At 40.0% G+C, this 14,302-nt stretch overlaps 1 protein-coding gene across 4 annotated transcripts in view; it reads left to right on the top strand.

Moving 5' to 3' along the window:
* The window catches only part of ITPK1 (inositol-tetrakisphosphate 1-kinase), a 229,763-nt gene extending 217,215 nt beyond the window's left edge, over window positions 1–12,548 (top strand). For all 4 annotated transcript variants that reach the window (XM_037900861.2, XM_043548511.1, XM_043548510.1 and 1 more), the window contains one exon: window positions 5,965–12,548. In XM_037900861.2, coding sequence (XP_037756789.1) covers window positions 5,965–6,287 — 323 coding nt within the window. In that variant the 3' untranslated portion in view covers window positions 6,288–12,548. The remainder of the gene's footprint in view (window positions 1–5,964) is intronic.
* The last annotated feature ends 1,754 nt before the right edge of the window (window positions 12,549–14,302 follow it).

Raw genomic sequence — 14,302 nt, 5'->3', positions numbered from 1 at the left:
ATGAATGTCACTATTGGATTTGATCCCCTCCCATTGGATCTGTGTTGTCTTTCCTCTCCATAGATACAAGACTTCCTTTAAAAACACCTACTTTCCCCCTGTTACCTGCAATTCCCCAGCTGCTCTTCAGGATGTTTTACAACTTGGTTTTGCCCTTCTCTGTGTTTTCCACGCCTCCCAGTGTTCGTGTGATCCATAAACAAATGACAAAAGATTTGCAAAAAGCAGAGTGCAAAGAATCACTTAGGATTTTCAGGAGTGCTTTTAACTAACTAAACTTCAATCTCTCTCCCCTCCCAAAATGCTGAGAGTGCTGGTGAGGGTGACAACTGGCAGCAAGCTTAACTGTTTAAAGGGGGGAGTGCTTCTTCACTGGGGCAGAAACATCCATGGAGCACGTGGAATCACTCTGCACCCCACCATTTCTCCTTTGTTGTGCTTCCAACATGAGGTTGCATCTTGAGGTCTGCATTAGAAATTCACTTTGTGTCATGCATTTTGAGCTGCGTGTTAGCTTGTGCTTTGAAGGGGGTTTGGATCAATAGTCTATTCTCTGTAAATAGGTGTTTTGGACAAAGATGCAAGTAAATTTCTTGCCCTTTTGAAAGAGCAGAGAAGCTCTGTCACTTTTTATGTAGTTTTTTTGTTTCGTATTCTTAAATTTGTTATCAAGCATTACAGACAATATGGAGGTGCAGCTGACCATTGGTATTAGAACATGTATTTATTTTAGATTTGTAAGAAATTATACACCTGTCCTGATCTCTAGGGGCCTTTGTCCAAAATGTGGTCAATTCAAAAATAATCCACTTCCCTTAGCTAAAGAAAATGACCCCACAGACAGCAGCCGTTAGCATGCTGCTTCCTCCCCAAATGCTTGGGGAGAGAGATGGGCCTTGCAGCGTGCCCTGAAGGTATTACTTCAAGCCAAGAAGGCCCAAGTTTAAGACCACATAGAGAAGACATCTTTCCAGCAGCCCTTTCTGTTGAATCTCTTTCAATACAGATCTCAAGCAGCTCTGCTGACTGCACTAAAGTAGTGGCAGTATTACAAGGAGAGAGAAACAGTCTTGTAGGTAGGCAGGATCCAACCCATTTAGGGCCTTATGTTTTAAGAAAGAAAGAATACTCCAGCCTTAAACCTACAGCCAGTGTAGATCCTGGAACACTGGTGTAGTGTGCTCATCTCTCTTTAAAACAATTGGGCTGCCACATTCAGCAGCAGCTTTAGTTTCCAGATGGATTTAAGATGCAGTCCCATATAGAATGCACTCCAGTCATCCAAACCTGGGAATGCCAAAGGCATAGATAATGGTAACACTGACCGCATCCAAAACAAACTGGCACAGTCTCCTGGTCAGATGTAGATGGGGGGAGGTGGAAGCCTCCTGAGCACTGCTGCACTAGGATCATTTAACCAAACTGGGGATCCAACAGTACCCCCAGATTGTGAGCCCAAGTCACAAATGGCAGACACACGTGGTCAGGCAGATATAATCCTCACCTGCCGTTTGCTTTCTCCAGTCTACCAATGTCCCTCCAGTCTTATCCTGATTTAGCCAGCTAGCTCTCATCCATGCCCCACTCTCACCTAACCACTGAAACAGGCCTTTGACTGCACTGGCTGTTCAGGTGAGCTGGAGTCTTGTAGCATGGTGTCTTCAGAATATAGGGAGCTCCACAGCCCAGCCATTGGCCTTGTATACACGTTGAGCAATTGTGGAGATAAGAAGGAGCTCTGTGAAACTTCCACTGGGCAATGTCCCTGGGGATGAAGAGCAACTGCCCAGCTCTACCTTCTGGGAGTGCTCATTGAGGAAGGAATTGAGCCATTGAGAACTGTCTTACTCCTCCACACTACAGTCTGCAAGTGAGTCAGCAAGACCCCATGATCAATAGTATTGAAGGAAGCTGATGGATCTCACAATATCAAGCTGGACACCAATCTTCAGCTGTTGCATGGAGGAGATCAACCCCTCATGCCATCAGTGGTTAAGCACTGGAATAAATTGCCTATGGAGGTTGTAGAATCTTCATTATTGGAGATTTTTAAGGACAGGTTAGGCAAACACCTGTCAGGGATGGTCTAGATAATACTTAGTCCTGTCATGAGTGCAGGGGACTGGACTAGATGACCTCTCGAGGTCCCTTCCAGTCCTACGATTCTGTGATTCAGTTTCTCTCCCATATACCTGACTTGCAGGTGGGGGATGAAAGTTTGGCTAGGCAAGATCCATGCAGATTTAGTGGCTTCCAAACCTGGCCATCTGTTTGTTATACTCAGTGGAGCTGTGTGGGGTTCCTTTAAGAAGGACTCATACCCTCCTCAGTATAGTCACAGATGGCAGGATGTGATAGGCCAGGCCAAAGCCTGGGTCATTCCGTCCCCAGATCTGGTTCCTGCTGCTGCTGCAACCAGATTCAAAATTCATTTAAATCTGTCGCTTCCCCAAGCCATTGCTGTGATCTTGGACTGATTTAACGTAACCAGTTTGGAGCAGATGTATCTGTAGGGGGACCTCATCTGTCACCTGCTCCAGTTAGTCCCTCTCTCAACAAATTTAAAAGAGGAGTGTTGCCTACTGTCTGTCCTGTGCTGCAGAAAACTGGTTGGATTGGACTTGGCTGCGGTTACATAGTGAGATCTTTAAAACTAGCCAATAATCAGGTAGCATGTGGTTTTTATGGTCTCCTGATCTGGGGCAGCTGATAAAGTGCAAAAGGTTTCATAAGGCTTGATTTTCCATGTTTCCTTAATCTGGCTTCTGCTTGCCTCTGTGGAATTTTGTGTATACTCTTCTTGTGCGTTATCACCTGCACATGCAAGGTATAGACTCCATGTGCATTAGTCAGGGGTTGAGTGTGTCAGTTCTATCTGGATACGTATGTTTTGTGTGTGTGAACAAGGCAGTGACTATCCTCTCCTGTGTGCTTAGGTGACTCAGCTGAATTTGAATGAGTGAAGGTGCCCTTTTAAAAAGCAGGCCTGTGGCATTTGCAGTAATAGCTTGGGAATATTAATCATTTCCCAGAGCTGTGCAGAGAGAAGCCTCGGTCTCCAAATCTAGATCTGAATCTGAACGCCCCGCAAAGTTCAGGACCGGGAACTTGGATTCCTACTTCAGCCCCATCTCTAGTTCTGTGTGGACTTCCTTCTTATATTCAATGAGGTGACACTGATATTATCCCCGTACACCCAGTATTTTCATTCCATTCCCACACAGGGCCAAATTCAGACCTCATGTAAGCAGATGCAACTACATTGATTGGAATGGATTTCAAGGGAGTGGCACCCACTTAGAGGCTTATGACAAGTACGTCCTGCCACTATTCCTTGATGCAACATAATCCCCATCCCAGCGGTTTAAAATTTCTTCAAACTTAATTAAATCATCCTTCCACTTGATCTCCTGCATATGAATGTGCAGTCCTTTCCCCCCGGTTGTCTTGTCAAAATAGCTGCAGCAGCAGTGTCAGTGAACAGCAACCTGTGACTGTGTGCAGGGTTCTCTCGTGCTGGTACCGGGAGTTAATCACTGTCTCTGTCCTATGGCCATAAAGCATTAAGAGCAACTTCATTGTGAGTTTCCCTTGTGCAGTCTTAATAGTCTGATTTTTTTCTAACTGAGCATGTCCAAAACACCCCAAGGAACTATGGATCTGTTCTCTGCACATTAAAGCTGTTACTATGGAGATGACTTATTCCCAGGGTGTTTGAAGCACAGAGTAGATTTAAAGGCTAATCCTGGGGGAAGGGTTTACATAAGCAAGAAATTTTAGAAGACCAACTCTTTGTGAGAGAGACTGGGATTCCATGACTCCTGTGATTCTAATGGTCTTAGCTAGACCCTGGCTGATGAATAGATAGTGATGGTTAGTGTTGGTGGCCTGGCACTTTGTCATTAAGTGGGTTAAATTTTTTTTAATGGTCTCCAGGTTGCTAAGAAAACTGAATTATAAATGCTACTATCTTAGACCATGCACAGCACACTAGTTGCATTATCAAAGGAGCATATGAAAATTTGTAGCTGCTGTTGTCACTAAAACAAACAAAAAAAGACACTATATCGGTAACAGTTAATTGATTCACACATTGTTTATAAATACACCTTAAAATCACCAAAGTACCCCTGTTTAGATTCTGATTTTAGCATACATTTTTCAGTCTGTAGTATTATTTTTATTCTGATAGGGTGTTTTTTTAAAGGGGAAGGAGATTAAAAATATAAATATTTGAGTTTTCCCTCCTTGTCCTATTCTACCTTGTACCCACACACAGATGTTTTAAAATATATATTTACTTCGTTCATGCTCTCTTTGCTCTGATTTCACAGTGGCCTGGGAATAGGTTTCAAATGAAATTTTAAAAATATTAGTTATTTACACAGTAGTCAGCAATAGCTCCTAGTGATCATTAAAATATATATATAGCCTTTTTAAAACTTGTCATGTATTTGATAGCTATAGTTCTTGCATAATTCTCCACCTCTACATGTAAAACACATTAGTCCAACTCCTTAATCTTTTAATTACAATAATGTTACAGTACCACCTATTGACTCCTTGCTAGGCATTGTACAAACATATATAGACCAGGCTTCCAAGAGCCTACAATTGAAATAAAGGTTCTGACCACCTGCAGCTGACATTCAAGATACTAAGTGTTCAATGCTATTTCTTTCTTTTTCTTTCTTTTATATAATATAAAGAAACAGTCCTGAACCAGGACCTGTTTGTGCTAGGCGCTGTACAAACACAGAACAAAAAAGAACAGCCCCTTTCCCAAAGAGTTTACAATCTAAGTAATCTCCCAGGATTGGCCAGTTTTATTTACCCAGAAGACCATAATGGTTTTCTGTTAAACTGTGTAATGTAAATCTTTTGGAATCTTTCAGAACAAAGGAATCATTCCCATGCACGGACAATTCTTAAATTTCAGTATTTTGCCCCCTTCCTCCCCACCCCCAACCATTAGATCAATATTGGTTTGAGTAATTGCTTGCCAAGTGTCAGGATTGAAATGAAAGATTTGTTTCTAAATAATATTGCCCTGTTGATTTGGCTTTAGCGTTGCCCTAACATTGGCACACAGTATCAGTGGGGTGCATGATATAAATAGCTCGTTGGATTAGGTTAGACAAGCATGAATGGAAAGTTCACAAAGTGCATTTTCTGTAGTTTGTAAGGCCAGGCCAATTGCTCTGTGAAATATCCGCAAATGGGGCTCCTGTTAGGAATTTCTATATGGTGCCTTGGACCAGCCCCTCGGGGCAATTGTACTTTAGAAGGAATCTTCAGAGGAAGATTTGGAAATCAGGTGACAAGAGTTGGTTAACATTGTCCCAAATAGTCTGTAATTTTGGGGTAAAAGTGGAATTGAGGACAGATAAGATACAAAAACAAACAACTTGAGAGAAGCGGAAATCAGAGCTTGAATTGAGAGAGGACACAAGTCACCTCATCAAAATATTTAAACAAAAGGTAATTTAATTTCTACAGCAAAGTAAGGGGAACTTACTGCAGTCTCTTTGCTACAACTTTTACAAACATCGTGTTGTTTTAGTCCCTCATGAGGCTTTACGATCAACCAGACCAGATGATCTCTGGTTGCTGAATAATTTTCCTTAGAAACATTGTAACTAGAAATAAAGTAGTGAGGGGAGCCATTTTTTGAAGAGCATCTACTATCTATTTGCGGGGTGTGGGAGGTGGAGTTTTGCTTCTGCAGTTAATTAGCATGTAGATGTTTAACTAGCTTTTTTGAGGGTGCAGGTAGGTGTCTGTCTTATGCAACTAGTTGTGTGCACCAAATGGTGCCCAGAAAAATAAAGGCCACTTTTTATTGTGGGGTGTTGTGTGTGTGCGCTCGCGCTCAGGGAAAGGGGTAAGAGAAGGGAGACTTGTACGCAAGGCCAGTGACATGGAAAGGTGGAAATGACAGCATTGCTTTTCTCTCTTTCTCAGGTTATGAGGGTGTCGCAGAGTTCTTCACAGACCTCCTGAACCACATAGCTGCTGTCCTACAGGGCCAGACACCAGAGGTGACCCAGCTAAACCTCAGCAAACTCCTGGCTGAGCAGACCGGCGGCATAGTAGGGGAGCGGACATGCTGTGCTAGTACAGGCTGCCGAAGCGTGGTGGGAAAAGACTCCTCCTGGATTGTGGAAAGTGAGACCAATAGCTCAGTAAAGCTGCAGCACCAGAGACTAGGCTGCAACTCTGCAGTGTCCCCCAGCTTTCAACAGCACTGCGTTGCCACGTTGGCAACAAAAGCTTCCTCTCAATAGCCAGACAATGCCGTGGACTAAGGAAAAGCCGTGGGGAGTCAAATCATGGTCCTAGAATCAGAGCAGGCTGTAACAAATTTCTCATGATTTAACCCAATTTGTTGATGAAATTATCTGAAAAGGAGTGGGGAAGAAAAATGATCCGGATACATTTCATCAGATTCCATTTGCAAATCTGTAGTGAGCTTGCACATGCTTGTGTTTTTAACACTAGACCTTAATGTGGGAGGGTTGCTTTTGCGTTTTGTTTTAGATTTTATTTGTAATCACCAGTGACCAGCATTTTAAAATCAGACCTCATGGAACCGGAAAGAATTAAAGTTGACATGGCATGCGTGACAATGCTAGAGATTTTCACCTTTCCAGAGTACTTCCCATTCCCTCTTTCCAACTGGACCCTTGAAAAGAACATTTAAGAAAGCTTCAGTATCAGCAGAACAGGTGTGCTCAGAGCTTCATTGGCAACTTGCTGAGGGCACTAGGACTGCACCTTATTTGGTGGATCAAAACAGATTGCGGCTGCCCTCCTGTTTAAAACTGAGGTGGAGACTGCAGTTCCAACTCTGGGGTTCTCTTCCTGGAACCGAGTTGTTTAAGATAAAGGACGCTTCAAATTGAATTTCGCCACAAGAATGCTACCATGGCAGTAACAAATCTTTTCTGATCCAGCAAGGCTTGAGTTTGAAAAGCAAAGGGTGCATACTACTAGCGGGAGTTGGGTGTCTTGGTAGATAAAACACTGCTCTTTGTACTTTTGGCTGGCCGTAAGACCCTATAGCTTATTATTTAGCTGAGAAAATAATTGTCCTTCCATTTCACTCAGGCAAAGTGTAGGAATGCTTTGCTAGAGGGCTAGCAAATGGATCCACTTTTACTTTCACAGAGTAGTACACCAGCCTTGCACATCTTGTAAATACATGTGTAATTCAGATTTGTAGCCACTATTCTCCATTAATACATGGCTATGCATAAATCATTGCTCTCAACAGTGATTGAACATGAGCAAAATTGGAGAGAGCAGGGTTTTGTGTAAGTTAGTGACTTGTGACAGTTTTTCTGATTTAGAAACTGTTACTATCTGGGACCGCTAGAGGAAGCGGGGTAGGTAAATTACAAGAGTAGTGGGTGTACTCATTTGTGAACTATAATACAGTCTGATCATACATTACAGTTGAGATACCGTAGCAAAACTAAAATGTATGTTCTCTTCCTGCAACACAGCAGCATCTTCTATCCTTTTAAATTTCCTGCAGCTTTTGTCAATCCTGAACACTAAATTGGAAGTAACTGAATCAGACAATGCTGTAAAAGCAGGTTTCAAGCATACACATTATTTTTGTGGGGCTCATGGCCTTTCCATCTTTAAGAAATCCCTAAACTATGTTCATGGAGATGCTATTAAGAAAGCTTCACCTTAGTTAAGCTCTGGGATGTGACAGTTCCATGTTTTTCTATCTTAAGCATTTGTAGAGCAGTCATCACCATAACACGTTAGCGCCAACTAATCTAGTATCTGATAGCCAGAGTGGTGGGAAGGAACAAGTAGGGGATGTAATACAACCTTAGGATAGTGGAGGGAGCCAGAGCAGGAAGACACGGAGGGAGGAGTGAGCCAAACCATTTGAAAAATGCTCACTGCCATATAGTGGTGGCCATCCCTCATGGAGAAGTCCTATAGGGTCCTGTAAAAATCACTCTTAACCTTTCTGTAGGATTTTATTGGGGGAGGGGCTATCAATTTCTGTTAACTTCTACAAGACTTTTCCATAAGTAATGTCATTCATCTTTGGGATTTCAGAGTCAGATTTGTATGAAACACGAATACAGCAAAGTTCCTGGATTTGTGTAAAAATCAATTCTGAATTGGGCACCTGTCATAACCCTACTATGCGTCGAGGCTGCTGAATAATTGCTGAATCCCACCGTTTACTGCATGTTGTAGGTCCCAGGTGGCAGGGGTGAAAGTGAGGACGACAACCATAGTTATGGACTTAAAACAATTTTCATGATTGACCAAACCTTTCTTAGAACCAAGACTGAAATAAAATAGACATCTAAAGGTTCTTTTTTTGAGATCTTTTCATGTTTCAAGTAAAGCAAAGATGCCCTCAGGAAAGAATTCACCAGTGTGTATTTTTGTATGGTACTCTTGTGTAACTGGCGGGTGGAATGTTTATAGATTTGCCATTTGCTTCCTTTATTAAAATGGAAAAATTTTAATGGGTGGTGGTGGGAGGAAAAGAAGCGATGCTTAATATGGTTTAGTAACACGAGACCTTTCAAACTAACTGTGTTTACGTGAATCAGAGTGTTGGATCCAGTTAAAATGTCTGTATGCTGTTTCCTAGTTATAACATTGAATAAGAATTTATTTTCCCTGGCTACCTTCTGAATTTTGGTTGGCCTATTTTGCACTGCTTTATTTCTCCAAAATAAACTACTGAAATACAATTGTGCATTTTACACTTGTTTACAAATGATTGTTAAAAAGATTATTTTGTAATTCTCTGAAGCCTTACGAGATACTTTACCTATTTAAGTATAATCCAGACCTTGGCAATAATTAGAAAATAAGCTTAGTTCACTAGCATGATCCCTGACAGGGTCTTTCCAAAATTCTATAATTTATTTTTATTTATCTAGTTTATTCGTATCGGTTTAATTTACTGGGCACAAATATCATGCAAATATTCTTTAATGATATAGCATTACAATGGGATTTCCATATAAATATCATGTAGATACAATCATGATATGTTTCTTCAGATTGACTCACAATAGAATTTTGCTAATTCACATGAACAGCTGGGAGACCAATGATGAACTATTGACATTTGTGTTCATGTATCAAGTACACAAACAAATGCAGCAGAACAAAAAACAAAACAAACCACCCAAGATTACTTCACTGTAAAGACATTCAAGCATGTCCTCAACTTTAAGAATGTATTTAAATCCTTCCCTATTCAGGAAAACACTTAAACACATTCATCACTTTAAACAAGTGTTTAAGTGCTTTTCTGAATCAGTGCCTTATTTGGCAAGTGTAGACTAGCTTTAGTTATGATGATGCTTCATAGTAAACTGCTCAATGTTCTGTAGTATATTTTATAAAAGTAATGGAGTCTTAGTAATATTAGACCTCACTATAGTGTCCTTGCTATTAAAATTTTCCTGAGAATTAGGGAGTGACCACTGTTTTCTGTATGTGAATTATAGGGTGTGTGAATTAGTGAGATTCTGCTGTGGTTTCGGATGTTTACATACTTATCATTGTATGGATTGATATCATTTCCACGGTAATTAGAATGGTCAACTGTTACCCAAAATGGACCAAATTCTGTCCTGTTAACTGTTGTAAATCCTCAGTAACACTATTAACTTCATTGGCCTTTCTCCACGTTTACTCTTGTTTGAATGGAGCAGAATTGACTGTGACGGTCAAAGTCTTGGTCCTATTGAATCCAATGATAGTTTTGCAATTGAAAGATCAAGATTTGCCCTTATGTAGAGAATACTTGCATGGTATTAGAATAGCCTGCAGTGGAAAGCCGTTACCATTTATCCATCTATTCACCCGACCGGCTTGATTTGCCACATTATGCTTTGGTTTGTAGTGGTAAATCATTCAGAAGATACATACTGCTTTATTCAAAGGGCAGTTTTAAAATGCATCCTAACTGTGATGATGATCAGTGGTTAGGGTTAGTGAAATAGAACATACACTTGGACTATGGCATTTTTCCTTTTGTTTTATCCACATGTCTGGGTATACAAAACCTATGTGCTTTAGATGCTGACTGACTGGGCTGGCTGGCTTATAGGATGCATCTTGTAGCTTATAGACTGTTGATTTGTAAATCTAGGCTTTTTTAAAATCTGAATGATAAAGTGGTTCAAAGATCCCAGTTCTAAATGCATGTGCACTTGTATGTAGGAGATCTGTTAGATTTCGGTGTAATCTTCGGCGGCAGGTTCCACAAACAAAACCACTGGTAAGGTGTGTTTTTGTTTGTTTATTTCATTTTCTTTTAAGTAGCTGAATACACATTAAGAGCCTGACCCGAAAGGCTAGTCTACACTGGCAATGTTTTTGCGACTACAGACTAACACGGCTGCTACTCTGAAACTGTCAGTGTTGGTTTGTGTAGTCACGGCAGAATGCTGGGAGAGAGCTCTCCCAGCGCTCTAAAAAAACACCTCCACGAGGGGCGTAGCTCCCACCGCTGGGAGCACGGCTACCAGTGCTGGTGCACTGTCTACACTGGCACTTCACAGCGCTGAAACTTTCTGCGCTCAGGGAGGTGTTTTTTCACACCCCTGAGCGAGAAAGTTGCAACGCTGTAAAGTGCCAGTGTGGATAAGCCCTGAGACTTCAATGGGAGTGGCAAGTGCTAAGGATCTCCCAAGGTAAATCCCAAAATTCTTCAGATAATTTAGGACTGTATCCAAGCATGAAACATTCAATTGGTGTTTTGCACAGAAATCGGTATCAGGATACAGCCAAAAGGCAACAGAGTAAAACTGGCCAAAAGCTTTAGATGTCTCTGGAAAAAATAATCTTTGATCCTTTCCAGACTTCTCAGTTTTTAGGCAAACATTTGCTTCACAAATTGTGAGAGGAGTGGTAGTGTCAAGTGGATCTGTGTTTTGTTTTGTTTTGTTTTTTTCAAACTAGCTAGCAGCACTAAGCCTGCACAGCTGTGCAGAATATCTTGGTGGTGTTTTTTTTAATGAATAAACTCTAGAAATAGTTTCACAGTTACCCCTGTACCCACTTGCAGTAATTTACTTGCATTATCTTTGCTAATTTTCTTTTTTTTTTCCCTCCCATTTTGGTAACTGCTGTATTGTTTTATAGCCTTTACCTGTAAATTATTCACAGTATTGCAATACTTCTTAAAAATTAGAAGTTGAAGAAAACGGTCAGTGTAGATTAAAATGTTTCCTTTAATATAATCTCCTTTTACACACACACACTCACTCTTCCTCTCTCTTCCAGATCAGCTTATTGATTTTATTTGTACCTGCTGCTTTAATACCAGTGTCATAGGGATGTACTCACCAGAATAGATCCTTTTGCACCTTCATTTCCCCACCCACTCTATGGATCCTGGCCACCGAAAGCTGAACTCATGACTGCATGTGTCTGTTTATATTTCCACTAGATTCAACAAGCTCTCATGTGGTTAGGGTTTTAAAATACATTTAAGTGAATCTGGTTCTAAATAGTGCAGTGAAATCTATAGTAAAGTAGAGTGGATGTTATGGAATATTCCAGCACATAGCAATGTTCTGGTTGCTGTTTGATTTATACTGAACCTCTGCTTGCTGTGAAGCTTTTCTGTAGTGGGAAGACAACGACATCGCTATAAGAAGATTGTGTGTGTGTGAGTGAGAGAGAGAGACAGACCGAGATAGTCTGATGGTGTCACGCGGACTTGGAAGTGTGGCTTGAGCCAGTTTGTCATTATTTGCACGGGGAGGGATGGTGAATAACAAGAATCCAAATCCCTTTGCTGGCTTGGAGCTCCTGATGCGCTGTTTCATTGGTGCCCTGGAAAACTCCAGCATCAGCCATAATTGCTAATGAATAGAGCTCATAGAAATCAGGTCTTCCTGTTAATCCTTTTTAGGAAATCCATATTGTATTTTCTTTATCTTCCATTCCTTCTACAGTAGTTTTCAGATATAAATTAATTTAACAATCTTGTATGTGAAAAGGCATATATATCTACACATATATTCAAATTATAAAAGGGCGCATCTATGTAAGTATAAAATAGTGACTCCTGTGTTTGAGATGTTAGCAGCCCAAAGGAATGAGAGAGTTGTTTATCTCTTGTAAAAAGTCAGTGCTGTTTAAAAAAAAAAAAAGTATTAGATGTATTTTTTTAATTATTTATTTCTTTGGATCATTTATTTGGTATTTTACATGGCTCCTGCATATCCCTGTGAGAACCACACGTCCCACTGAAATGCAGCCATTCTCCTTACAAATAATCCCTTAAAATCCTACAGCTTTAAAAAAAAAATCCCTTCATGTGTGAATGGAGTTGTATACCCCCTTTGTTGTCCTCTTAGGCATGTTTAAAATTCAGTGTCTCCAGTACAAAGCCACCAGTTCTTGGGACCATTTTTTTTTTTTTTTTGGTGCGGAGTTTTACGAGTATGGTAATGTCCACACATGAACCAGCTTTATAGTGTTAACAAGTTTGTTTTTGTGCTTTGATTCAGTCCTGTTCACAAATGACTCATGAAGAATAAAACCAGTTTTGTACTTAATTTGTATATAAATATATAAAAGAGAAAAATTCATGGCTTACTGTAAAAACCAAAAGTATTTACTCTTTGGCTTTTTACTTATACTGCATGACTGAATACATGTGATGATGACAATGAAGATGGTGCTTTGTTCTCTCTGGTACCATTTATTTCAGTGGCAACTTACCCCTTTTCCTCATTTGCCAAGCACCTGTGATGGACACTATTTTGATTTTAACAGTAGAATAATATGCAGTACGTATTGTATTGTTATTTCTGTAACTGTTTTGGAGACACAACTGTCCCTTTCCAGCACATAGTGAAATAAATGCCTTACAACATCTCTTATTTTGCATTCTGTTAATGAGTGGGTGGGTGGGTGTTTATGGGAAACTCACCTGCAGGATTTTGGTTTCCACATCTAATATCTTCCTCTTCCCTTTCCAAACTTCCAGTTATTTTGATTGATAATTGTGGACCTACTTGTATTGCTTTACTAATGAGGGAGGTTTTTTGCCCAGTAAGACTGGTGGGAAAGTAGGATATGCATCACACTTCACTGAGGTTTGGCCCTCAATACAGTTGAAGCCGTGTTAGCTACAACTTTGTTTATGGTTGTTGATTGGTAGTGCTTTAGTGTGGTTTTCCCTTGATTGTAGTCGAGATGAAATTTGTGGTCTGAGAAGCCTGTTACTGCATTCTGCTGGGTATTAAGTAATGAATAGCACAATTTGGCCAGCAGAAAAAAATCCCTGTCCACGCTGGCAGGGATGTTACAACATTACTAAGTAGCAAACATTGTTTAAACATGGCTCTTGTTACAAGCATGAACAAGGGCCTGCATGAAATAAAATCCATGTCTTATTTCCTTGTGTACTTTTATTCTATAATCATGAGCCCCTTAATTGGTGAATTAATGGGATACTGTCCAGTACAAATGAGCATTTACCAACAGCGCCATACTGGTATCTGAGTTTACCTCCATTTCTTCTTCTCCTTAACACAGGGCATTCTTAGCTCATCTGTGGCAACAGTCAGCAAATAATGACTTTTTTTTGTTTGTTTTCTACTATAGCTTAAAAATAGTTTTATTCAGATGGGGGAGATTCGCTGAATTCTAAATACCTTTTATTGCTTTTTACTTGGTAAAAAAAGATACGTACCTTTAGGCTTGGAAGGATTTGATTTTTATCTCCAAATGTCAAATTCACTGTTCACACACAAACTGACTCCCCCCCCCCCCCCAAAAATTTCCATTGATGATGATCAAAATTTACTGATAGGCAAAGTAGGAAAAATGCTGCTTGAGAATTTAGAGTTTGGTTTAAGGATGTTTGTTTTGTATATTTTGTAATGTAATGTTGGCACTTTTGTGTTTTAATTGTTATAAAACTTTTACTTTTTGAGGCTCAACAGCTACTGGCATTAAATAATAATTGTCTGGCTCCCTACTGTTTGGCTCCTCCCATCATTTCCCACAACTGTGAAAATTTAAATTGATAAAAATTGAACAAAATGCTTAAAAGTAAACACTGATATCCTTCAAAATTATAAAAAAAAAAAAATGAAAATCAGATTCTCCCAAACCTCTGTATCTTGTAGGATTCCTTCAAAACAACATTCGTTCTTCCTTCTATTGATACACCAATAAACTAATTATCTTTGCTGAGCTACCATTATGGAAAAGTCCTGTAGAACTTAATAGAAAATAGCCACCTTTCTATGGTTTTTTGATCCATTCTATAGAAATT

The sequence above is a fragment of the Chelonia mydas genome, chromosome 6, assembly GCF_015237465.2.
Source record: "Chelonia mydas isolate rCheMyd1 chromosome 6, rCheMyd1.pri.v2, whole genome shotgun sequence".
Lineage (NCBI taxonomy): Eukaryota > Metazoa > Chordata > Testudines > Cheloniidae > Chelonia > Chelonia mydas.
The sequence above is the reverse complement of the archived record's forward strand: the minus strand, read 5'-3'. Positions and strand labels throughout refer to the sequence as shown.